Consider the following 27,570-nt stretch of genomic DNA (forward strand, 5'->3'; position numbering starts at 1 on the left):
AATGGGAAGTATATATGCAGAGTATAGGCATCATATGACTGGATATTTGCAATATAGTTATCTGTATTCTCTGTATGATTCGAACACTTTCAGGCGGAAGAACTGGACAAAACTTTACGCGCATTCAGGATGACAATTTATAGAAACACGGTCATGAAGTCTTTTTCGAAATCTCGAGGCACCGGAAAGGTGGTCGTGGATGTCACGGTCATCAGTCACGTACGTGTTTTTGTCCAATAATGACCCACATAATAAGCTAATGTTCTCAAATTCCTCTAATTTATCACTTTATGACTGTGTTTTCTCAACTTATTAATCCTCACTGAAGTCACTTTAGTACAGTAGAACACCACTATAATGAACACGATGGGGTCCATACAAATGTTTCGTTATAGTGGTCGTACGTTATCGTGATTGTGCATTTATATAATTGATTTACTATTTCGAGAGCCGCAGGGGATGTTCGTTATAGCGGTGTTCGTTATAGTGGCGTTTCACCGTAACCGACATTGATGCCCCAGAGCTAACAATAGTACCTTCTGTCACGAGCAATTGAATTGATATTTTGCAATTGGCCATTATTTTCTCATCCTTAATGCAGAGCTTTAGGAGGCGTTCTCCTGCTACGATGGTACCACCACCATGCACCAAGGAGCTAGGGACAGTCACGAGGTCACTGGGTCAGAACCCCACTGACAAGATCAACAAGGTTGATGCTGATGGTAGGGCTGAAGTTTGGAGTATGTTTTCAGTATGAAAAATGGTTAAAATTGGCACTGACAGTTCAGTAGGATTGTATGATGGAGCAGGTCACATCATTTGTATCTGAAAAATAATCTCCTAACACTGCTAGAGTCCAAATATGTCGAAAAATTACAAAGTAACATTCAATCCTAACTATAGGAAATTCGACTTTGGGGGCCTGAAACGTAGGCCGGGTCTAGAACAGGATTCCAGAGCTATACGGCTACGTCAGGCTATGTCAGCTTGTTGCAAGTTAGCTGCAGACTAGAGATTTGGTTGCAGCATTGTATTTACATAACTCATTACTATTCTCTCTCTAATGGCAACGGCACAATATTGTTGACTTCCCTGAGTTTCTGACGATGATGCCCGCAAGATGAAAGCTTAAAGACACAGACAGTGAGGAACAGATCAGAGAAACCTTCGGAGTCGTTGCCATGGCACGGCTTCATCAGGGGGGTTTGGCTTTCGTTACTCTCGGGATGGTACCTCCAAGTTGCATGAGGCCATTGAATGGGTCCTGCAATATTGCCAACGCCGACAAAATCATCCCAAATGTTATTGTCCGTAAAGCTTTGAAAGTTTTTAATAAGATAAAGTGTCCCAGATCCGAACACTATACCTTCAGCTCTTATTTCTGAGAAGCTTTTGATGAAAGTAGACCTCAAGGTTGCTTTGTTTTTCAGTTTAAAGGAGAGAACTTTTCTTATCCGATTAGTCTGGGGTGTTCATTCTTGGGAATGCAATCAAACATTGAACAGTTGAGTGAAAAAATGGTAAATGGGGCTGATTCAGAAATGTGATATGTGCGTTTGGAACACATAGGCCCAAGGATTTGTGAATTTTTTTATCTGTTTTTTGAAACTGAAAGTATTTATCATTGGTGTCTTTGGCAATTTATTTATTAATCTGCAGTCTTGGGCGGATCTAGCTTTCAGGAAACGGGGAGGGTGTTGATATGAAGGGCGTGAGTGAAGTTGTGCCCTGCTAGGGGGTCTGGGAGCATGCCCCACCCCCAACAATTTCGAAATGTACGGTTCTTTTTCCTACATTCTAAGCCAATTCGAGAATAAATTTAGGAACTATAGCTTCCCATTTAGTATTTTTTAGCCCCATTTTATAATATCATAACATTAGTCAGCGGTTGAAGGGCGGTGCAACCCCCTAATCCCCCCCCCCTCCACGCACGATTCGCCACTTCAACCATCACATAAAAAAAACAATCATGCACTATACACTGACGATCACACTTCGGTCACTTCTTCCGAACATAATATACAATAGAACGTCCATCCATACACTGTCAACAAAAACTGTTCATTTTCACTGTAGATGGTTCGAAGGATATTCTTATACACTGTCAAACTTTCCATCCGGCCAGAATAAAGCATATGATCTCTTCATAAAGGCGGGTTGTATCCTGTCATTTCAGACATCATTTGTCGTCAACAGGACACACTTTGGTTTCGGTGCAGCGTTGTTGCTCATTATGACACAATTCATAATGCCTTTCAATTCACTCTGAATATTTTTGGTGTGCAGCACTCAAAGACAAACAACGAGTGAAACATACAATGTCTTTGGCACACAGCATGCTTATTTTGACTTCAGACCTGATTTCAACGCAAAAAAAACAACTCAAGACATTATAAATGAAGATTAAGTTAAAACTACATAATAATTATTCCACTAAAATGAACGGGAATGCCTCAAAATATTGAAAGCTAAGCCCTGAGTTTTTTTTTTTTGGGGGGGGGGGGTACATGTCTAGAAAAACAACCAAATATGGGAATTTTGTTTGCAAATGAAATTATGTCCCGGACTCGACCGTGAATCTTACACAACTTATGTTTGTAGTGCCGCCGAGCCTCGTCACGAAATGAGCAATCTTGTTAAGAAGCTGACTGATGAAAAGGTTGATGAGATGATCCAAGAAGTAGACATCGATGTAGATGGCCAAGTCAATGATGTAAGTGTGCATCCTAATTTCTTTCGCATCCTTTTTTCCCCCGTGCTCACCGATAACTTTTCTTAGTTGTAACTATTTATCGGTTTTTTATTCAGATATCGAGACCAGTAAAGTCATTTCAGAGTCAAGTGGTGCTGCAATCGTTCAGAGCCGGCCACCGTACGCACGACTTTGCTCACGTTAAACTAATAAGTAATAGCGCCCTCTATCTGTGACCAGATGCATACCGGGACCGGATTGAAATAGATTTTATAGTTTACTGACAAAGAACTTGGCTATTTATTGTTCAAATTACACTTGTGTCCAGAGAATGCCAATATTTAGTGTTTTATATACTGTTTAAATAGCCATATTTCAAAGCTTTTGGTCACATGGCGCGGAAGTGTTTTTTGCCTTTCCTTATAAACGTACGTCCAGCAGTGAACAACTATTATACTTTTGCGAGGACCAAGTTTAAAAGCTCAAAAAGGGTGCACTCCGTGTCCAATTAATTAGAAGGGGAAATTCCAAAAACAAAAAACTATAAAGATTCTGAATAACCTCACTATAAGGCCAAGTAAAAAAAAAAGCAGTTCCTCGTCCCCACTAGCTTCTTTTTCTCCGCCCGCTTCTTTTTTTTAAATTCATAACTTTGCAATATATGTTGCAAGTACTGCCATTGGATCGTCTTTTTATTTGTTTCCAACGAAATTGTAGCTATGTAGAAAAGGTTACGGCTCCTTTGACACAATTTGGTTTCAGCAAAAGAGCTGAGAAAAGGGAAGAAGCGATCCGTCATCTTGGAAAATCTGCCTCCTTTTTAAAAAGCCCGACGAGAAACTATACTAAATATTTGTTTCTCTTCCTTGTTCTAACAGAATTTGTGACCATGATGACGTCCAAATGAAGGTTTTCCACAAAGTGGTTTGTTTTACATATAATTCACAATTTTTATGTTGAAATTGAGATCTTCGAATAAAATTATGCCAATGTCGCTTGATTTTGATAATTTGATCATTTCAAAATAAATGATGAAATGACCGTTCGGCCTTTGTACCCAACTCATTTTCAATAAGCAGAAACATTTTCTTAGCACATATTTATGAACCAATAAGAAAAATCAGTTGAAAAACCAATATCGAAGAATTAACATCCCAAGCATATCTTCCGAGCCTTGTCATGATAAGATTTTAGAATTCGAATTAGGCCTATTCATCGCTATTCGTTGGTTCGATATGCCCGATTCTTGATTTACGTATACAGGGTAAGTCGAGAGAAAGTGACTGGATTAATGTGGGTTTTTTTCTTGAAAAGCAATCAAATGTAATACATGAATGAAGTATATGTCTTCAAAGATAATGTTCTTCAACTCATCTGAAAAATATTTTAAAAAAAATTACTGAAACTGATCCATGCCATCGCAAGTTATGCACGGTTTTACTAATAGAACCTATTTGTATAGCTGTCCGTGGAATGCCATTGGAAGCTATAGACCATTATCATGTTGCAGCCATTTGATTTTCCCCCATTCAAATCAATGTGACCAGAGCGAGGCTGGAGGGAAAAATAGTCTGGTTCCATTTTGCTTAAAAACATTATCATTCAGTACTGTTATTGGATACAGGGAACATGACTAAAGTGGTGGAAGCATGATATAGGTCTATTGAGCTGAGTGAGATTTACAAATTACACACAAACGTTCAAATACAAATGAGATTTTAATCAGTTGAGTCAAGACTGAAACGTTGTTTTTACTGTCAGATTTTGTGTTTTGAATATGAATATGTTGAATATTTTTGCCCGTTTTGGGAGGACAGTGAATGTTGTGATCTTTTTATTAAAATAGTCATAAATTGGGAATAGAGTATGCAAATTCAGTGAAATTTCCACAGTTGCTAGTCAATAAATGTACTTTATCCCTGAGTTATTTTCATGAAATAGAGCGAGCCACATATTTTTTTTTTTTAAATAGCCTATTCTTTTTGTTATTCTGTCACTTTCTCATCCTGTATGTAAGCACTTGGCTTGTTAACACCTGCGATATTCTAATGCTGGTTACCTAACTTTGAAAGAATCTTAAAAACAAATAATAATTAATTTCAGTTTCGATCACGCGTTTTAAATGCATTGTTTGGAAAAGAAGTAATTGTCATAATTCCGTTTAAACAAACGATTGTTGGGTAGTAAAATGATTACAAGCGGGAAAGGCATTACCATTTCATAAAATTAAAAATTGAATTTAACGAAATTAAAAAAAAAGGTTGTCATTCCAAATACTGAAATAATTACAAGTATTATGCAAGAAACTGAACAGGCTAAATAAAACAGAGGATTATAAATGTCAATGATAAACTTGCAGTAAATTAGGCTTATAATATGAAAGGTAATTAGAGAAAACATTAGTTGCAATCGAATTATTGTAGTTCTTATATTAAGTGTTTCTATGTTTGTTTCTGCAAGACGCAGTTTTTCCAATGCCCGTATAAGTGCCCCTGAAATGAGTGAATATTCATACTGTCCCTTATTTATAAGACCACTGAATTGTTATTCATCAGTACAATTATTGTTCCATGTTTTAACGATTTTTGTTGTTGAACCAATGGGGGCGATGTTTGTTATTTTGTTTGACAGAGGGATTGTTGAAAAATAATTAATCGACAATTATTGTTTTCTCTCTCATCGTTTAGATCAACGAGTCTGTCCGAGATTATTATGTACTCATTGTTCGCACTTTCGCGTGGATCGCTGCTATCATTAAATTTATCATTTCAAAAAAGATTTGCATTAATCATTTTTTTAACAAAAAGGTGAGATATTTCGGGCTCTTTCCACTCACAAAAAAAACACATGGAAACATACATCACATCTGTCAATTGCTAATTTTCTGCAGGTTAAATGTAACCTTTTTGGATAATGGTTTCTCTAAAAACAACTTAGCCCGTGAATAATGTTGGTCATAATGATCAACGTCAATTGAGAGGCTGTCATAAATTATTTACATATGTATTATTAGTCATATAATCGAATGCAGCCTTTCATGATAACCGGCTGAGTTCTACATTCTCAGGTCAACATCATTCATGATTGCAGAAAACATTCACTGTAGTAGACATTGTCCCAGTAATAAAATATTGCTCTCTGACTCCACCTCAACGGTGACGTACGCCGGTCACTTGGCCTTCAACACGCATGCAGTAATGGACCGACTTTCTTGCCTTTTGTTTGTTTGTGTGTGTTTTGTTTGTTTGTTTGGGGGGGGGGAAGAGGTGTCAATATTAAATTTAGGGAGGGGGTTGGTTTCTCAAAAACGTATTGGGAAAATGAGGTTGGAATCTCGAGAAGCGTCATGAAATGAAAATGTTAAACAAAAAAAACAAACAATTTCGCAAGACCTAAAGTTTAAGGAGAAAATTGGACTTGTCAATGTTTTAAGTAGCCTGTTTTTCGAAGCGATTTTTTTTATCCATCTTAGATGTGTTTTTCACGGTTATTTTTTCCCCATCTGTGTAAAATTGCATTCTTCATTTGTTGCTACGCATCACAACAGCACAATATTAATGCTTGCGGAAATAGGCAACAGGAAGTAATTTGTCAACACTACTTAACAACAAACGCCGCCCAAATTAATGAGCCATGAGAACGCACAAGCGCTCGAATTTGTCCTCGGATACAATCACGGTAATGCTGCATATTAATTTCTTTGAGATGTCTTTGTCAAGTGCACAGCATCGTCTTCGTCGAACTCGTGCCATATACACAGCAGTGCGGGTCTGCTACTCTACAGGCGCAGGCTGGCATCTTTGTTTGCGAGCGAGCGCAAAGGATGGTGGGATGGTGCTGCGACATTTTCATGTTATTATAAGTGCCCGCCCGGCGCGGCGAGACGCATTGCAGTCACCACGCACGCATATATGTACATGTATCACGACAACTGCCGACTGATGTATTCTCTCATTAATAAATTTTGCATAGAGCTCGGATGTCAACGCTGGAGGCATGTTTGGTTATGATGAACAGTTGGGGTCCAAGGTCCAAAACAACAAGCGTAGATGCTTTGGAGAAAAAAAAATGAAAGCAAAAAAAATTTGCACCGATATATCCAAAAATCAAAAGAGGAAGATTTACCGAATTTCGACAATTTGTATATTTGATTGCAGCGCAAATAACGTACTACGATTATGTTCTCAATAATATTTAATTATTAGAGTTTTCACGTTGATTGTGGATGTTTTTAATTACGGTCACAGTGTAAAATGATTTTGGATATGAAATAAATTGTTGATGGTATATTGTGTAAATGAAATTATTTATGATGTGGCCTTCTGAGTCACCGAGTATACGTACACAGGGTCTTTTATATTATGAATGATTCTCTACATTATGAATGATTCTTTACAGATTAAATGCCAGCTTCATTGTCATTATTCACTAGCTGTTTGTGCAGTGCGCATGCGCAAGAACTTAAACTGCGCATATCACGCCCATTTAAGCCTGCGCGGCTGCTTTCCTTTTTTTCCCCCTTCTAATCTCCCATACATCGGAGCCGCTGTTGTTGAAGTCCGTGCGCCTGTGTCGTACACCGTCCGCATTTGCCGCTAGACAAGGGGACACTGACAGAGCAACAGAGATACACCTGCTGGAAACACTTGTTTGGATCAAAATGGTAAGTGAAACTCATTCAGTTGCTTCCCTCTACCAGGAAACAATTAATATCGTCTCATTATACCACTTCGTTTCTGTCAGTAGTCCTAGTTGCATTCAGGCATGACCTTTCTATATTGCACACGGCCATTCATGTCGTGCGAACAAAGAGTGTGAACGTGATGTCTTAATTAATCGAACCATTTTATTCTTTCGCAGTGGCCATGAAAGACTCAAAATATTGGCCTTGATCTTGATATTAATGAAACAAAAATCAAGGTTCGCGCGGGCAGTGTTAAAGTCTCACCAATTAAATGGACTGGGCATTAATTATATATTTATTACCACTTTGACTCATTACGGATCTGTAGTACAAAGGAGAAAGATAAACGTTGGGTTGGTATGAGACTCAAAATGCATGGCCCTGAAGCATGCTGAACTTGAAATTAAAGCAACGAAATAAAGGTTCACGCAGGAAGTGTAAAAGTGTCACCCATGAAATTAAAATGTATATTACCTCTTTGATTCATTACCATATGTGTCTCTGTAGTATACAAAGGGGACAAATAAGTGTTGGGTGGTGAAATTGAGATTTGTTGTAAATGTATGCGATCGTTTTTCATTATTTGTTTTTCTTTTTGTCTTCACTATTTCAGGCAGATCAACTGACAGAAGAACAAATCGCTGGTAGGTGTCACTTTTGTTGAATTTCTGATGAACTTAGTCATTCCTACAATTGACAGCTCATTGACATCATTGCTGCCTAAAAAAGTCGAACAATACAAAATAAAATACAGACTTAGATTCTGCAAGATTAGATTAGTATGATTCTAATTAATGAGAGAAACAATATTATTTGTTCAACTGTCACAAATGAGAATGTGAAATGGTATTTTGTTTTAAAGGGCTTCTGTTCGCAAGGTGATGTGCCTTTCTTAAAGCAGTAGGAAAATCATACCTTTCTAACTGAACCAAATTAATTTATTAACGCACAAAAATGTAACATCTACCGAATAGGCCTATTTTTCAGTTCCGTATAATTTGCACGGTTACTAGATGTGTGTGCATGTATGGCTTTTCGATAGAGAACGGACACAGGGAGGGGGAACAAAACATCCCTTCAGTCCTCGAGCGTTGGGTCTTAGTTGAAAACTCTCCTCGATCGTACGGTTATGTGCTTGGAGAGTGTTATATTACAGGGACAGATGGAAACACAAAGCATTGTCCTCGGGCGTATAAACATTCACGATTGTGTGGCTGTGACTGTGATTTTCTGGTTGTTGACAGCAGTTGTTAAGTGGATTGTTTTTTCCTCTGGGGCAGGGATTTACGGTAGTAGATGTCCTCTTTCGGTTAGGCCTAATCCATGCATTTTAAATGTTGGAAATTAATCAATATATTGAGACGAATCGGCTCGGTCTAACCGACACGATAATATTATAATAAATAAAGATGAAGACCGGATATTCATTCGAAAATTATACGCAATTATCTAGAGTTGGGATCAAGCGTTTCCCTCTAAATTGCAATATAATAAATATTATTCTCATACATTACTCAAATGCTTCTAATTTTCATAATTTAACTGACCTCACGATTGCATTCAACCTGTAATCATGCAATTACAGGTTGACCTGTTATCATGATGATATTCAGTCACGCGCGATCATCTTCCAAGACACGTGAAATGAATATTTACGCCATGATTTGAATTGGGCTGGTGAATATTAATTAGGCCTATCATTTGGCATAAACTGTGATGGAGCATTTAACAATTGTTGACTGGTGTGATGTGGGATATGACGTTTTGAACACCCGAGTGGCGCATAGCACCCGAGGCGAAGCCGAGGGTGCTATGCGCACAAAGTCATAGCACACTCCCTGTGGGATATCACGAGTGTGCTATGACTTTTTAATAAACTAAACACGTGATCGTTCTAGGCCAATGAAAATGCAGTCTTCAAGACAGAGGTATAACAATAATCTATGTTATGAAACGTCAACTTGCAAGGCTGTATACTCGAGTTGAGTTGATTCAAATTTCAACCGTGAATCAAAATCACTGCGACGTTGGTATTTCACGAATGTTTTCATCAGTTCTGAATTTGTCCCCCGGTTTACGTTTCTGTAATAATCGTCAACGAAATGACAAAATCAAACAAGTCGGCCGCGCGAATTGACTTCAAAAATATCCACAATAATAGAAGAAAACGTGCTTACCGCTTAAATTAACCAATAAATTGATTGTTGTTTGGTACGTAATGGTGGTAGTCCAACAATCATGTTTACCGAGTATAGACAGCATGCCAAACTAGTACATGAAAAAAAAATGCCACACGTGTGTCCAGTTTGATTGAAACGTGTATATCAATGGTGATGTTGAATAACTCCCAATGGTCAATGCATGAGTTTGAACAGCGCACATTATCAGCTCGCTGTACTTCGGGAGATTTTCTGAATAGGATAGGAGTGATTCTGGGAAATTTATTAAAATAGGACTCAATATAATCAATTTTTGAGGGGAAAAAAGTATGAAAAAGCTGCGAGCAGAGCACAGCCGGGCGTTATCGACATAATTTGTCGCATGATTTCAAATACAAAGCCAGAGCGTAATGGGATTACTTCCACATGTGTAAGCAGTGTCACTGCACTCTTCTCGCACAGTTTATATATATATTTATTGATGTATTAAACTAACGATTATCATTCTTGTCTATGTTTTTGTTGAAATTACGCTTTTGCATGGCAGAAGCACAGAGGTCTTATCAGAATGATGCACAACCGAATGAGTTTGCTGAATGAATTAATCATAATTTAGGTGGCACTCTCTGTTGGGTCTCAATTTGAATTTATTTTCCGGGAAGAAAAAAAGATAGCATAATGTTCACGGAAGAATAAAATCAGCAAATTCAGAAAGCTGAATCTGAAATTTCATTTATGAAACAATGATAAACATTTCATACATAATTGTGTAAATACTCTTGGGGTCATCGACATCAATATTTATAATTTATTCTACTGCAAACTCTCATATCATTACTCTCAAAAAAGTTGGGCAAATGGGTTTTTATTTTGCCCAATATTTTTCAACAACTACCTACACTTTTTGGCAAACGCTTCCAAAAGTGGGTAAATTTTTATCCGAATTGACCAATGCGGGTAATTTCTCAGAAAATGTGTGGCAAACATGGCCCCAAATACCGTATGCGTCAAGGCGTACTAACTAGTTAGAGGGCAGTCAATTTGTGTCGCATTGATATAAAAAGTGACTCCACGTCGTGCACGTGAATCGAACAAGTTGATGCACGTCAAGTGTCAACGTTGGGTAAAACAATCACCTGAGGTTAAGTCGAATGTCACCCCATGTGCTTCAAGTACACCGTGTGATACATATCTGGCAACTTCCTAACACCTCATGCACTTGAGCTTCACTTTTGTGTTGTTGCAAATATAACCTCAACTGCCTCAGTTTCCTGTCAAGAGCCTCAAGTGTTCATGATTTCGGGACAATAATGTGCTAGTGCACAATTGCATGAGATGCAGTCACTTTTTAGAGTGTAAGGGTGTACAAGCATTACATTCACTGTGTGGACTTCCGAACAAAATAGGTCCACATAAACCAGGTAGCAGCGACGTTGTGTGGACTTACTTGCCCACGTCCACGCGGGGTTTTCCCCTCTCTGGAAAACAGGTTTAGAGGCATTTTTGAGTTAGGTTTATCCGTGGCAAAATGAAGAGAAACACTGAAGGGAATCATAGGGGAAAAAATGGGTTGAAAGAGTTTTCACAGTTTGAGAAAAATGAGTTTTTCACTGGTTTTTCTTAACTAAAGGAATGCCCACACCAGGTATGTAAAACAAACATGTGTGAGTTAACCTTGTGTGCATTCATTGTTACAAAATAATATGACAAACAACACTATCTGAGACACCCCAACGCAATATTGTCTGCAGCCTGTTAACCAACTTTTGTTTTGTTTTGGCAGTTTACAATATAAATGAATTGTGGTATAATATTACCTCTGCACCCAACAGAGCTTTAGCATGGCAATTCAGTATGAAGTCTTCTTTCTCCTGCAGAGTTCAAGGAGGCGTTCTCCTTGTTTGACAAGGACGGTGACGGCACCATCACCACCAAGGAGCTGGGAACAGTCATGAGGTCACTGGGTCAGAACCCCACTGAGGCTGAGCTGCAGGACATGATCAACGAGGTCGATGCTGACGGTAAGTTCAAACTCAATCCGACCAAAATGATGGCACGTCAAACTACGACAACTGTGACAAGTGACGATGACAATAATGAACAGTTTTGACGCAAACTGCAATGTGCAATGATTTCTTGAAGGCACCGTCAAGTTATCCCCAGTTAACTTCAAATGTTGTACCTTGACAACGTAATTTACAACTGTTTTAGTCCATTACTATACAGAGTGAGTAAAAACAAAAGGAAACTCAAATGTCAGAACAAGTTTTTAAATGAAGTTCTACATGTAGCACTTTCAAAATCTAAGATAATGAAAGCCCAATTAATAAACTTTCTTTTAGTACAAGAATCATTCAAATCGTTCTGCTCTTTCAGCAACACGAAAATAATTCTCATACATCCCTATGTGAATTGTTTGGTTTTGCTGAAAGAAGATTTACCTTTTTCTTGTGATCCGTGGACAGATGTTTAAAACGGTGTTTGTGTTTAAAATTCCGTCTCTTGAAAAGTACATGGGTGATTTAAATGATTCTTGTACTAAAAGAAATCTTATCAATTGGGCTTTCATTATCCCAGATTTTGTGCTACATGCAGAACTTCATTTAAAAAATGGTCCTAACATTTGGGTTTCCTTTTCTTTTTTACTCATCCTGTATATGGAGATTATTTGATTTTCTGTTGTGCGGATTAAATATCGAGAAAAAAGATGCAAACAATTATGCTTTTCCTTTTAACAAGCATATATTCACGTACCGGTAGTTGCCCATTGCCTATATCCAAAAAATAAACATTCATTCAATCCTAAGTCGCCTTTTGAAATTATCATTAGCCGTTTTTTCACAAACAGCTGGGGATGTTGTAACATCTTTGTACATAGGAGAAATTAATCATTAGACGAGTGCAAGTTCAAATAAAAAATGGGAACAAAAGAAAGAAGCGAACTGTATATAGATCGATTACATAAAGCAGCCACCTTTCAGGCTCGTTTCGTTATCCATTAATGAATGCGCATGTTATTGGAACAGTGTGCTCTGTTCGTCATCAGTAGACAGTGATGACGAACGGCGCACACTGTTCAAAACATCGAGTTAAAAAAAAAATGGTTCTTTTCAGAACCACACAACTCAAAAGAGATATTATTCCCATGGTATTACCGCAAACGCTTCATTCTTTCTTCATACAGTCATGTTTATTGTCCTCCATAGGCAACGGCACAATTGACTTTCCTGAGTTTCTGACGATGATGGCGCGCAAGATGAAAGACACAGACAGCGAGGAGGAGATCAGAGAGGCCTTCAGAGTTTTCGACAAGGATGGAAACGGCTACATCAGGTATGGGCGTGGTTTGGTTTTATGCTTCAAGTATATTCAATGGTGCGCATGGAAAGATCGGTTCCCATTTGCCGTCATTTTTGGCCGATCCGCGTCCGTTGGGTTAGCGCGATTTGAGGGATGACTAAATGACATGTGTCACGATAATTCAATATCATTCACCGCTATTATTATCGATTCATAAATTAACCCCTTCAATTTCCTGACATTTTATCAGGGTACTCTCGGCGTTTGAGCCATTGTGCAAGGGATTGATTGTTGTTATTGTATAGAGTTTTTACACAAAATATTTTGGAATCCTTTATTATTCAACATGTTCCTTTGCGGTGTTTCATTTGTTTAATGTGGTCTTACAAGAGATTTTTTTTTAATTAGTTCATGTCATTTTTATCTCATATTATTTTCCCCACTTTTTCAAGTTTTACCTTTGAGTAGTATCACCTGTTCGAGTTTCTTTTCCCCTTGGCGAAACCTAATTATGACGCGGCTTAGGCGCATTTTGGGCTTTCCGCAAAGCTGCGGAAAACTCTTTGTATTTTCTTGTTTTTCCCCTTCTTTTTATTTCCAAAATCCCATAAGGTCAATATCTAGAGAACTACATGTATATGTTCAATTTATTGAAACTATGTTTGGGCATAGACAGGGGCGGGTTATAGATAATTGAATGATGATGTTATCATGTGTCATGTAACGTCACATAAAGGGTGCATTTTTAAAGGCCTATATTAGATAACATTCGGTCCAATTTGGTTGAAACTTGGTTTGTAGATAATCAGGGACGTGTTATAGATGAAAATTTAAGGGATGCCACGATGACGTCATCATACGTCACGTGACGTCACAGTAATTGTTTTTATTTAAATGCATATATCTTCAGAACTTTATGTTCAATTCGTTTGGAACAGCACGTATATAGACAGGGACGAGTTTTAGATGAAAATCGAAGTAAAACGTCATAATTACATAATCACGTCATCTAGCGTCATATTAACTTTGCATTTTTCAAAGGCAAATATCCACAAAGCTATATAGGAACTTTAATATGTAAACATAGACAGGGACGTGTTATAGAAGAAAATTGATGACGTCATCAAATGTCCAAGCGTTATATCTTTAAATACCATATACATATCTTTTATTTCCGTTCGTGCAGTGCCGCTGAGCTTCGTCACGTGATGACCAATCTTGGCGAGAAGCTGACGGATGAAGAGGTCGATGAGATGATCCGAGAAGCAGACATCGATGGAGACGGCCAAGTCAACTATGAAGGTGTGCTATAGATCAATTTGGGCATGATTTCAGGGGGCCGGGGGGGGGGGGGCTAGTTCGTGTACAATGACCACATGCTCGTCTATATTCCCGATTTACATTATCATCCCACTCAAGACGCTTAATCACACCCTACTATCTGCCCAGCCAATATAATTATGATGAAACCGGAACCCACAAAAAATGTGTTTAAGTGCATTTACTACAGTGTCCTGGTTTTGCGGCTTGAAGCATATCGAACTCAAGATATTGTGGGTTATTCTGCAGTGGGTTCGAGTCCAGCCTGAGGCTGTGGCGCGTGTGTCCTTGGGGAAACAGTTGTCACTAAGGCCAAAAAAAAAATCTCCGGTTTCTGGTATGCGCGCGCGTCGCCGTAGCCATGCGCGTCGGCAAAATGAAAACGTTTTTTTTTTTTCAATAAAAGATGATGTCTCAAAACCGCCAAACTCACTAGTTTGACTGGAATCCTGCTGCTGCACAATTTTAACGTGTTTTTAGATGGGGTTATGATCGAGAATAAGCTTTATGTGGCCTCTCCGGACTCCCATATATTTGCACTAAGTTTAGTCGGGCACCATTTGCAGTCATCAGCCGACATTTGAAGCAAAAAAGACAGGTAAAACAAAACAAAAAAGCCGCGTCGCCGCACCACTTTTTGGGCAAGCTCCATACCAGAAACCGGAGCCTTTTTTTTTGGCCTAACGTGTGCGTCACCAGGATTTGTTTTCTAGAAGGGGGCAAAGCACATTATTTCCCAAAATCCCATTTTGCCCACCCCACTCCCATTAACACCCCTGCGGACGCCCATGTTGTTGTATAATGTGCCTTAAATTAACAGCAATATGACTTCGCACTTCGTCTCCCCCCTTTCTATTTTCAAATTTTCCAGGGGAGGCAAGCGCTCCTTGCCTCGCCCCTCCCCCCTGCGACGCCCATGATCACTAATTATTGCCTCTCCCAACTGAGGAGTAAACAGGAACTTGGGAGGATAGTGTGATTACAAGCTAAAGTCATTTTGTTTTTCCTTTCTTGATATTGATGCAGAGTTCGTTTCCATGATGACTGCGAAGTGAGCCAGAATCTGCAGTCACTTTCTGCGGCATGTGCCTCCATTTGTAGCAAGTATTAAGAACGATTTACGGGGAAATAACACAGCTTAAGTCATTGGAATGGTAACATAAAAAAACATATAGGTTTTTTCGTACATAAAACGTGTTTACCAGATTACCGCAGAGTCCATTTTGTGGTTTTTTTTTCAAGTTACCAAACACATTCAAGATTTTGCTCCTTTTGTTCAAAATTTCGGTCTGCTTCAATGAGGATTCTATGGATCCATGGGTATTTTATTCAGTAACATCTAATTGGTTTTAAAATGTAAATTTGGGCTGGTGTGCAATGTTACGCTTGTAAAAAGACCAAAAGTTTGTATGAGGGTCGCATCACAACGCTGGGGCATTATCAAGGGTTGTGTAGCCGTCAAGTGTAAAGTCTTTCAAATAGAATTTTCATCTCAAAATCCAAATCCGAAGGCTATGGGTTGACCCGTTATTTGATCTTGCTTTGCTCACGAGACCACCGTTGTTTCGCCTGCTGTTTACGTCGTTTTAATTTGAATGTTTTTTTCTCGGTGTCTTTGACCTGACATCGAACTTGTTCAAGGTGAAGTAATTTGTGTTGATAGACCTAGACTGAGTGTTGCCCTGCCGATATTTTGCTTACTACATAGAACCGCTCAAAGAACTCCTTAGTGTACAAAGAGGGTATCTTACTAATAATATAGCATTATCTAATATTTTAATTTATCTTTTATGATCGTTCTTTTAGAATATAACTACATGGTGTATATTTGACGTCAATTCACAAGCTATTGCCTATAAGATACCACCTTGAACGAAGACATATTTGTTATATTTTCAACAACGGAATGTCAATTTTTGCATTCCTAAAAAAGCCTTTGAGAGAAAAGTCTTTTACTGATACATTGTTATAGTTAGAAGCGCCCTCTGTCTGTAAATAAGGGCGAGCTGCTGCAGGCATGCAGACTAACAGTGAGAAAAAGCTTGATTATTCAGCTCAAGTCGTATTCAGTGCTTAATTTACATTGACGGTGTGGTATGAAATTTGGACTCTATGAAATACGCCCTCAAGTGCATGCCTGAGATAATTAGGACAGTGACGGGTCTCGTGTCAGGGATTTATAGAGTCCATAGAAGGTAAAAAAAGACCAGGTTTCGTGGAAGTCCAAATTTTATATTACAACGGCACTATAGTACTTTATAAAAACAACACAAAACTACTGCTCAGTATTTGAATGCCTGAAGGTCTATAGAGGGCGCTGTGCACAACAGGTAGTTAACAATATGTAAACATGTACTTTTGGATTACTTAAAGATCATTCCCCAAAATAGTTAGATGATTCTACAGTTTACTAAAATCATTATAATTTTTTAAAAACATAATTATGTCAATATTCCTCTCAAATCATGTACCATTCAACTTGATACTGAAAAACATTCCGTGCTACGCTCTTATTTAGCCAAACATCGAATATTTTTGTACTTACAGAGTTTGAAATACTGCACTGATACATCTGCCAAAGAAATGATATATAGCTCGGTTTATGTAGTTAGAAACAAAGAACATCTAAGGGAATTACATGTAATCGCCCTGAAGAGATTGAAAGGTGCAATATGACGTCACGGTTCTGCTCGCATTCATTGTTGTATCAAATAAATTCATTGCGTTCTGATCAAAACAGTGCTGGACAACTGCCAACTGTGTTGCAAATGCATCTCAAACTTCATTTCTCTGATAGTGCATCATGTTGTCATCGTCGATAATTACGAATAAAGTCGATGGACGGTCGGAAATCACATCAAAGCTATAGATGATTCTTCTTCTTGTATTTTGATTATTACATTTTTCTAATGATTTTGCTTACTCTCTGCTGCAGAATGTGTTAATTATAACTCGATTCCAAAGAAGTGCTTTTTTTTTGGGGGGGGTGTTAAGTTGTTGTTGTTGTTGTTGTTTTATCAACAGAAACGTTTCTGTTCGAAATGGTCTATCGGCACATAGGTGGTCAACCCCCCCCCCCCCCCACATTCATATTTCAAGCAACGTCCGTGATATAAAGGTCGATATTCCATAAGAGTCTTATATCGAGGGACCTTTTAAATATAAAAAGTAGTGATAATTATTAAAGTTACGTCAACTGTTAGCATTTTACTTTTACTTGTTACTGTTATTATATACACAAGCTAAATTAAAAATCCCTATACTGCACACCTTTTTTATTTCAGATTAATTTTAATTGTTAGGTTCAACTTAGCCAGTGATAAATCCCGAACTGTGGAGTTTTGTAGTGAGAGGAGTGGGCACCAGACCGCCCCTTCCACTTCCTGAATTGCAGGTTATAACTGTTTGTTTACTTAATAACTTCTTTATTTTCGTCGACCCCTTCAAGACTTTCGTAAAAATAGTAAACATGTAGTTATAAAATCAGATCACGAGCTGTTTCAGCACCTCGCACATCCTGTAACTATCATACTAAATGTTGAGTACACCAGCCACCATCTTGGATCACGTGACCACAGATCGCCTCTTGGGACATTTGCAGCTGTGATTCCGAGAACTCCACCTATATGTTATTCTTATCTTGCTTAGATGCGCCCAATCAATTTCTTAAATTCTGTAAACATAAAAAAAGAGAAAAAAGAGTATAACGTTTAGTCACTGTTCGACCTGAAAAATTGAACCCAAAACAATGAATTAGGCCACACCGTCATCAATAATACTAGCTTGGAATAAATAAGCTACGTGTACCAGCAAAAAAAAAACATGAGTAATGTCCTCAACCCCTCCCCACCCCCACTCCCCCCCCCCCCCCAGAGTTATAAAAAAGAAAAGAAACACGCGTTCCACAGCATAGTTTATTTACATATGCCGCAACGAAGAGCACCACCTCTTGTCCAATAGTCAGATGGTTTGTGCGCCCCCCCCCCCTTTTTTTTTTTTTTATTTAACGACGTTGGTTGACCGGGAAAAAATCCTGGCTACCTTCCAACATTAAAGATTTTGAAAAAAGATGCCTACGCTACATTGCAAAATAGAGCGCCTTTAGGGCCCAATTTCATCCAAATCACAGAAATGGAAGCTCACAGTCCTGTGCACGGCTTCCACCCTTCTTTTTCACAAACCCTCAAGTTCATGGCCCGCAAAAATGCTCTTAATTTTGGGCCTATTTACTGGTCTGGATCCTTTAACTTTAGGACGAAATGTAGCAACTTCACTTCAATCGAATACTTGAAGATTGCAAAATGATTTTTTTTTACATGTAATATTAACTTGTAAAACAACAACTAAGAATTCACGTCGTTTGTTCCACCAAAATGGCAACGTTATAATTAATAGCGCCCTCAATCAGTCCGACTCGGCACTGATCACTGATCTCCACGTAAAAAAATCTGGATAGCCCATTAGCCTGTTACGGTGAAGTCACCGCCCGCCATATTACTACTCCAAGAACAATACAAATTCGAAGGATATCTTCATTTTGATTTGGCATGTACCCCCTAATCATTCAACGAATTATGTTTTTGTATTCAAGCGAATTAAAATGGCAATTTAAATTATATTACATTTTTTTACTTGAACAAAAACACCGATTCTTAGTTAGTGGGGCAGATAGGGGAAATATTTGGGGGAATAGTTCATTTGATGATGCAAGCATGGCATTAGGGCAATCGCAGATTTGTACTTTGGAAAAAATATGGGTAGAATAACAAGCGATTTTCAAAATTTTCAAAATGCCTGCCATTGCTTGTTATTCAACCTATATTTTTTTTTCAAACAAATCTGCGATGGCCCTATAGGCAAATATCTTTCTCATGACATACTCTGTGTGCCAATTGCCATGCTTGAATCATCAAAGGCACAATCCCATCTACCGTACTATATACTAGACGGTTCTATTTTATTTTTGTAGGTTTTTTTTTGTTGTTGAATTATGGGAGTGGTTCAGCAGATTAGTTCCTCTGCCATATTCGAATAGCGGAATCGCGAATCAGCGCGTAGCTTTGTTACAACAGACTACACTATCAGTCAAAATTTGCAACATTATCGGTTAAGACCGATAATGTAACAACAATCGACTGATAGTGTAGTACAATTTACTACACTATCGGTAAATTGTTGTTACATTATCGGTCTGTGATACAGTATCTGTCAATTTGTGTGACATTATCGGTTGGTGATACATTATCCGTTGGTTACTACATTATCAGTTGTAACAAGCTTCACATAATTGTACTGCTCGGAATGCATGGCCAACGGTCGAGGTATCCAGATGTCTTGAAATGGGGATCAGTAGTGCTGATACATACCTTGGAAACTAAGGTTACCGTCACCATCCAGATCCACGCTCTTGATCTCGGCCTGCAGTCCTTCCGGAGTCAACTCGATCCCCATTTCTTGAAACACTGCATCCAGCTCATCGGCGCTGAGTTATAGAATCGATTCATTGGCTTATTGTTTTAGAAGGTTACTTTTTAGCCCTTGGGAAAGTGGACTTCTACAGGGTGAGTAACAAAAGGAAAGCCCAATACCGGGACCATTTTAAGTGATAAGCTTTCTTTTAGTATCATTCAAATCACTCAAGTACTTTTCACTTTACGGAATTTTAAACACAAACACCGTTTTAAACTTCTGTCCACGGATCATAAACAGGCAAGTGTTCTTTCAGCAAAACGAAAACAATTGACATACTTCCCTATATGAATTGTTTTTGTTTTGCTGAAAGAACACTGTCTCACCTTTTTTGTGATCCGTGAACAGAACTTCAAAACGGTGTTTGTGTTTAAAATTCCGTAACTTTAAAAGTCCATAAGTGATTTGAATGATTCTTGCACTAAAAGAAGGCTTACGAATTTGGCGTTCATAACCTAGATTTTGAAAGTGCTACATGCAGAACTTCACTAAAGAAAATGGTCCCGACATTTGGGTTTCGTATTTCTTTTTTACTCACCCTGTTTAAATCGCTGAAATTAAAACGGTATGATGGAAGATGGGGCGATATACATGTACTTTATACGTAAGTACTGTGGATGATCCATGATTTCCGAAGGGGTGACTGAAGTCGTTTTGAATTTTAAATTAGCGAACAAAGGCTGCAAGCAATGAACCGAGATTTGCAATGTTGTACGGCGTCAATTGCGTGAAAGAAAATGAATGTGCATCTGCGAGAGTTGTCAGAGGGAGAGATGATATCAAAATCCTTTTGCCCATCATACCCTTTGATCAGTCACTGGGAGTGTTAAAATTCCTGAACTTCGCTGTATAACAGCTGAAATGCATAGGCCTATAAAAAAAAGACCAACTAACCATTAAAAGAAATAAAGGTAACTAGCAGACTTGTCCGATTATTTACCTCCCAGAAATTTGGAATTAGTAATGTCTGAATGATTACCACGAGAAGCTTACCTGATGAATCCACTGTTGTCTTTGTCATGCTTTTCGAAAGTTGGTGCTAACTCACGGCTAATTTCACCGTCTAGTCTGTTCATTAGCTTAACGAACTCGTCGTACTCAATGGAGCCATTCTCTGTTAAAAAATAGATAATAATCATAATTACTAATAATAAAGATCTAATCAGGCCCATTTTCTTTCCTCTTGATTTATCGAAAGCAGTTCATACAAAATAATTACCAATGGCGAATGTCTGAATGATTTTTTTTTTAATTTACGGGAATTCACTTTGTGTACAAAATATATACCACTGAAAGAGAAAAAAGCCATGTTTCAAAAACAGCCAAGAAATTCCCACTAAATAAAAAGATACACAATGATACAGAAAGCCATCACTTAAGCATTCATTTTCAATGGGAGAAGATAAAGAGGCAAAAAGGGGGGGGGGAGAAAGAAAAGAGGTGCCAAATCATATTGTTGTTAATTTGGGGGATGCCCCTGCCCACCCTCGGAAAAAATGATCAATCGGGAAAATGCCGGAAAATATTGGGACTTTGGGGGGAAAATGAGCTTTGCCACCCTCTAGATAAAAAAATCCTGTCGACGCTACACTTTTCTGCAAATTCTTTCTAATAGTCAAATTTTACCCGAATTAACCAACAATGAGGAAACTTATTACCAATGTTGGGAAAATAACATTGCACAACAGTGCGACTTCAGTCGCTCTGGGTACACATTGGTTAGGCGGGGCTCTAAGACGCCAGTACATATAAGACTACGAGGTAAATGAGCGAGTTAGTGAACCTACTGTTTTCATCGATGTCTGCCATCATCTTCTTCAGGCTAGTCTCTGTGGGGTTTCGATTCAGCGCCCTCAACAATGCACGCAGCTCATTTGTGTTCATCCTGCCGTCTCTGTTCTTGTCGTATTTGCTGAATTCTTTCTTGTAAACTGCGTTTCAATCGACAAATGAAGTTTCACGGGTTATGTTTATATTCACTGTGTAGGTTGACACTAATATTATGGTTGATATCAATATTAAACGCCGCAATAGGGAACACCACTATAACGAACATTTGGTTACAACGAACGTCCCCACGGGCTCCCGAATGAGTGAATTCTATTATACATGTAGTGCACAATCACTATAACGAACAACCACTATATCGAACACTCTCTGTGGACCCCATCGTGTTCGTTATAGCGGCTTTCACTGATGTACTTTTTGTAGCTTGCCGCTCATTAGAGAAATGATATCCTATGCAATCCGATGAACATTTTAAAAATCAAATGTGAAGTTATCGCTCAAACACGTACTTCCTTTATTTCTACCACTTAATTTCACTTATGGGAATGCGATCTGTCATTTTCTGTTAGTCATTACACATGTCTTGGGTGAAAATGTTTCACAAAGGGCCGATGCAATAAAAGGTCAAAGACACAGCGCCCTCTTTTGGTTGGCAGTATTATTTACTGCACTCTGCAGCTGCTGATCTGGGCCAATTTGGCACTTCGGTTACAACTTACACAAAAGTTAAGCCGACACTTGCGATCGGTTCGCTTACGAGTCAAGATGGCGGCAAGGTAAAAAAAAAATTGGTTTTAGATGAATAAACAGTCGGTTGGTACAGTCGGATGGGTACAAGTTGATACTTAACTCTTTCAGTGCCCGCGAAATTTGAAAAGTTTAACCCTAAAGCGCCCAACTTCGAGCGTTTTTGTTAATTGTTCAAAATTCTGTAAAAAAAAAAGTAAATAAGTTTTACTCACTAAATTTGTTGTTGTTACTCTCTGGTATATCCTTGATATATTTGAAAGTCAAAAGTAGTCACAAACATAGTGATACACCCTGAAACACTGGCCTGAACACAGGGAGATTCCGCACTTTTTGCAGAAAATACGAGATTTAGTGCTGCGCCCTCTCTCAAGAACTCGAATGAAAAAATAAATACAGGTCGTACATGCATGAAAATGGTACCATTAGAAAGAGCAAGAGCGCCCCCTTTTGATAACATATTTACTCTACCTCGTACATGTACGAGGTTTGGCAATTTTAAGTACGAACATTTACGAACATTACCTCGTACATGTACGAGGTTGGCGCTATTGGACTAACAAATATACCTCGTACATGTACGAGTTTGGCACTGAAAGAGATAACAATTACTCTGCCCAGGGGAAATACTGAAATAGTAAATGCCCGACTACTGCTTGAAAATCGTGTAAAATTGAACAAAACAGTCGTCTTCCCATGGTGGCCATGATGGTTTGCTCACCGCCATGTTTGTTTACAAAGTGACTTCACGAACAGGTGTTTTGGTCATGCGATTTTGCGCTGCAATGGAAACATGTTCACGTCATGGCTGTGATGTCAGAAACATGTTCCAGTTAAAGGGTCGCCAAAATGCAGCACTGCAGTATAATGTAAAAATGCTTTTGTGATGGCAGACCTTTTTTTTTCGATAATCCTTTATCAACCTGCTGTAAAATCTGCACGTGACCAGCCCAACTGACTTTCTGATTATAATCTCAGCTGCTCTGTCTGGTGATACCATATTGAAATGTGATTCACATAACAAAACAGTCAAATTAAATTAAGTGTTGGTGCAAAGAGAAGTTTATTCCAAAGAATGATTCTATATCGAAACGATGGGTGCATGGGTTTATCATAATTGTTTGAGCCAATTTCTTTTTTTTCTCTTCAGAAGATCGTTGTATATAATTAGGCCTATTGAGTACATACCTTTGTTTTTCTCAGAACTTGGTGATCCCTGACAAAAAGAAAATAAGAACATTCATTAAATTCAGCCAGGAGTGGTCCTTTTAACTTTTGCTCTCAAGGTCGTTTAGGTTATAAAAACTAAGTCCTGTATACAACTGAAGCCTATTGCCATGTGAAAAACGGCAAAGGTTTTGAACTCAACTATCAAAAACGATGTCACCGTGCGCGCACGGACAGCCATGACCGGCGAGTTGGCGCCAACTCGCTGGGCCACAAAAAAAACCTCATCTGTCCATTTTATAGAGTTCCAACTTTTCATTGGATGATTTAAATCATGGCTAGCATAATATGGGAGGGAGGTCGAAAGAGGCTTCTTGTTTTTTGACGTATTTTACACAATCAAGCATCACGGGCTTCACGTCGCGTCAGTTTGGTCGTTCGGATCATGCATTAGGCCTAAGCAATCATTTGTGAAATGTGAGCAAAGGAATTCAAAACCGGTTCATGTAATTACTTTGTTGGTCAGGATTCAATAAAGTGTATTTTGTTACAACAGCTGTTTCCCCACAAGAAGCAGGCCACAAAGCAGCAGTCAAAAAATAAATATATTGATCACTTCTTTTTGCATAAAAAGACAGCAGATGTTACTAAAATGAAGCATGTTCATGATATAGCTCACTGAAAAGAGAGCAAAGTTCAATAATTACGAACATTATTATAACTCAAAAAATATATAATGTGTATGTCAACACTATAACAAAGAAGGCAAGGATCTCCTGAGTTTAATTTTGCCCATGCAACTTTATTGTTTATGAGTCGACTTACATGTATAATCTTTAATTTTCTCGCATCGGTTTTTATTTTTACCTCTTTAGATTAAAGACAGATAACGGATACTTTGAACATGAAACTAGAATGAAACCAATAAAAAAAAGAATTGTAAAAAATACCAAAAAAAATTCAAACCTCGCATCCTGCCTTCGTTTCCCATTATTTAATTAAAATGCAGAAAGTACTAAATGTAATACGCGAGATGAAAGCGAAAGTCAATTGTTGTGCGGCAAACCCTAAACCAAACAGAGAGCTAAATTGAATCATTAAACCGAATGGCATGAATTCAACTTAGGATGTGTTAAACACGCAAACGTCGGGTCTGACAACGAAATTGAACGCCTGAAATCTGATACGAACCACGGGAATGACAGCAGGGAGCTAATTCGCTTCAAATCGGTTACTACCAAGATGAATTTGAATGCGTTTATTGCGAAAATTACCGGGAAAACCTATATTATATGTATACCTTATTATATATTAAGTTTACACGATTAACATTAATAAATGCAGCCTTTTTGCACTGCTTTATTTTCTTTATAAGTTCAAGGTAGCCCCTACCCAGTCTTGAAAAAAAAATGCTTCATTTTATTCATATAATACAGATGCGAGCAAATGCTTAAAAAGTGGTTGTCAAAGCAAATGCTAATTTTTATGCATACGACCCATGGTATTATTCATGCATGTACTTTTACGCGATTAGCATTAATAAATGCAGCATTTTTTGCAGGGACGTATTTGCTTAATATTTTAGGTGGCCCCGACCCAGCCTTGCAAAATGATCAATATATACTAGAAATCTGAAGCATTTACTCCTTTTACTCATACGAAACAAAGTAAATGCTGAATAGTCTAGCAAAACTAAAAAGTAAACGAAACAAAAACCAGAACAAAATCAGATTTTAGCAAATGCTTTTTAGTAAAAGCTTTCGCTTAATATTACTCATACAGATCCGAGTAATTGCTTAACAATGTGTAGTAAAAGCAAATGCTAGGTTTTTATTCATATAAAATACGACCCATTGATATATGCATAACAAAAAGTCACCTGCACTATTTACACTGCATTTTGTGCTTGGCTTTTCTGACCTCCGGTGTTTCAATCGCACCCCTAAATGGTCCTGCTTCGATAAAATACTTATGCAGATGTTATTATTTTAAATCCAGAAATATATTTCTGCTTTCTTTTGCATCAAAGATTTGGGATGCTATATCACACCGATTTTCTTTAGTTATATAAACACTACTCGTACGGTGAGGATGGACATTAGCTTTTTTGTGTACAACTTTTTACGCAAGCTTCAACAAGTCAACTCCAAAGACGCATTGTGATTGAATCTCATCATCAACATGCATCTTAGATTGGGAGGCTGGGAGGCCGTTCCGGCCAGTCTTTTATTGTGTTTGGATTAAGCTCTCCAAAGCATTCTACTGTATGGCGCTCCCCTCATCCGTTCATCCGCATCCAAATCGTCTTCGTATGGGCCAATTCCCAGCTTTAGAAACTTGTCATTCAGCTTCGTCCTTCATTATAGTCACTTCTTCTTCTTCGTCTTCCTTTTGATATTCACTTCATTCTTTGCATCACTAGCTTCACTTCATTCTTCCGTTGCATAAAGAGGTTAATACAGTGTATGTACAGGGTTCCTTACTATAACTATTAAACGCCAGGGACTCCTATTATGCATGCAGTCTCTGTTTCTGTTTCTGTTCCATAAACGTACAAACACCTAGAAGGTTGTCGACGTACGTTGGTCAAGGTCATTTAGTCATGGAGGTATGATGCAATAGCTGTTTGTCTATAAATCTAGGGACGAAGAATTTCAATCATCTGTAAAGTGACGTAAAATTTGTGTAACTTTGACGCAGTTGTCTCCCGACCACTGCTTTTGTATAGACAGTACTTTTTTATGGCAATTATGTGGCCAGTGTTGAAAAGTTACTCAACATGAGATTTTGTCGACAATATTTCTAGAATCTTCACTTTCACCGCGACGTGTAGCGCTCAAGAGGATAAAAAGACTGCTTAAGTTGCATTACGGCTCAAAAAAATTTAAGAAGAACCTCCTTTAGTTTATACGTATGCCTGGAAATCACTGGCCATCATTCCAAAAATTATTAACTCCGATATTCGTGTTATAAGTTAGTCTGTCCGTTAAATTTATAGTCGTAGGCATGTTGTTTGAGCTTAAAAAGAATAATTAATAGTCCAGTGATGGTGTAGTATTTCAAACGTGGGCCAAACTTGCAACAGGTATTTGTCGAAGTGTAAATGCTCATCCAAATTATGCATGCACGGGTTGTGTATACGAATTCTCAGTATGCACGAATACCACGCGGCCGAAAATAAAAGCATATAAGCCTACACATCAGGGGCGATCTAGCTTGACTGAAGGGAGTGTTTAGCTGTTAAAGGGGGAAGGGGGTAGTAGGCAATTGTTACATTTTTTCAGCACGATTTTCTCTCTTTTCCCCCTTTTTTTGTGGCCCGAGATGCGGGGGTTAGACCGCGCTAACCAGCCCGCTCCATCATCGCGATCTGCAATACTTCACGTATAGAACACTACCTTTAATGAGCAAAAAAATTGCAAATACACGTTGGAAATCGTAACCTTTCTGATAACAAATTATGCATAACAGTACTGTATGAAATAAGACAAAGCATTGCGTTAATTAAAAGCCTGAATAATGGATATACAATCGGTAACTTACCCCCATTGCTGGAATGAGATTCGTGACAGCTTCTTATACTGAGTCAGAACGGGCCAATGAATCGAAAAATCAGCGTCAGTTGGGCACTGTATGTACTCACTGACTTTAATCTTAAACTAACTCGAGTAACCTTGTGCCAAGAGAAAGTAATCCCGTGTTCGATTCCTCCTGGTGATTTAGTTGCCTTCCAATGGCCGATTCGGGATTTTCCAAAAAGCAGTAGATGAGTTGTTGAAGTCCGAGATTTTTCAAGGGGATGTATGAGTCGTTGTAGCCAACGTACTACATGTACAACACTTTGCCTGTACTACAGGCTGTAGACGGAACACACGATTATTGTGTGGACTTTGCACATTCATGCGTCACGCTTAACGCAGTACCCTATTGGTACGCGTATAGATATTGAAATTAGGTAGACCCCCTTCGTCGTACTCAGCTGACAAGCCATGCCCTGGCCGGTATCGGACTTTAAATGGCCCGCCATGTTTTGTGCGTTCAGACCGAAAAGGCTTAAAAAATGAAACGGGAAATTTGCAATGATGTGTGTATGGACGTTATTTAGGGAACCCAAGGAAATGTTGTCCCAGTAGGCCTTTATAAATTTAACATTGGTCAGTCGGTGGAAGAAGGGAGGGGGGAGGGGGTAGCCATCAAAACATCGCCTCGGCCTACCCCTGCTTTTTTCGGTTTTTGTTTTCTTT

General features: G+C 38.4%; 2 protein-coding genes across 2 annotated transcripts; one reads left to right on the forward strand and one right to left on the reverse strand.

Moving 5' to 3' along the window:
* The first annotated feature begins 7,200 nt into the window (after positions 1-7,200).
* LOC119736127 (calmodulin-alpha) lies at positions 7,201-17,010 on the forward strand. Its single transcript, XM_038210143.1, has 6 exons — positions 7,201-7,355; positions 7,990-8,020; positions 11,413-11,556; positions 12,742-12,868; positions 14,022-14,137; positions 15,182-17,010. Exons 1-6 carry the CDS (start codon positions 7,353-7,355, stop codon positions 15,208-15,210), a joined length of 450 nt encoding a protein of 149 aa, XP_038066071.1. The 5' UTR covers positions 7,201-7,352; the 3' UTR covers positions 15,211-17,010.
* Positions 16,367-27,230, reverse strand: LOC119736134 (neo-calmodulin-like). Its single transcript, XM_038210150.1, has 6 exons — positions 26,870-27,230; positions 23,348-23,375; positions 21,412-21,555; positions 20,618-20,738; positions 19,522-19,637; positions 16,367-17,828 (listed from the first exon to the last, which is right to left on the reverse strand). The coding sequence occupies exons 1-6, from the start codon at positions 26,873-26,875 to the stop codon at positions 17,800-17,802; spliced, it is 444 nt and encodes a 147-aa protein (XP_038066078.1). The 5' UTR covers positions 26,876-27,230; the 3' UTR covers positions 16,367-17,799.
* Between the last annotated feature and the right edge of the window lie 340 nt (positions 27,231-27,570).

This window comes from Patiria miniata, unplaced genomic scaffold (assembly GCF_015706575.1).
Source record: "Patiria miniata isolate m_02_andy unplaced genomic scaffold, ASM1570657v1 HiC_scaffold_10, whole genome shotgun sequence".
Lineage (NCBI taxonomy): Eukaryota > Metazoa > Echinodermata > Asteroidea > Valvatida > Asterinidae > Patiria > Patiria miniata.

What these genes read in the sequence shown, in the direction of transcription:
- LOC119736127 (XM_038210143.1), top strand. An exon ending in GACAGAAGAACAAATCGCTG is followed by an intron (nt 8,021 to 11,412) that starts GTAGGTGTCACT and finishes TTTCTCCTGCAG; the next exon opens with AGTTCAAGGAGGCGTTCTCC. An exon ending in CAACGAGGTCGATGCTGACG is followed by an intron (nt 11,557 to 12,741) that starts GTAAGTTCAAAC and finishes TGTCCTCCATAG; the next exon opens with GCAACGGCACAATTGACTTT.
- LOC119736134 (XM_038210150.1), bottom strand. An exon ending in GGCAGACATCGATGAAAACA is followed by an intron (nt 20,739 to 21,411) that starts GTAGGTTCACTA and finishes ATTTTTTAACAG; the next exon opens with AGAATGGCTCCATTGAGTAC. An exon ending in CGGTAACCTTAGTTTCCAAG is followed by an intron (nt 17,829 to 19,521) that starts GTATGTATCAGC and finishes TTATGTTTACAG; the next exon opens with AATTTAAGAAATTGATTGGG.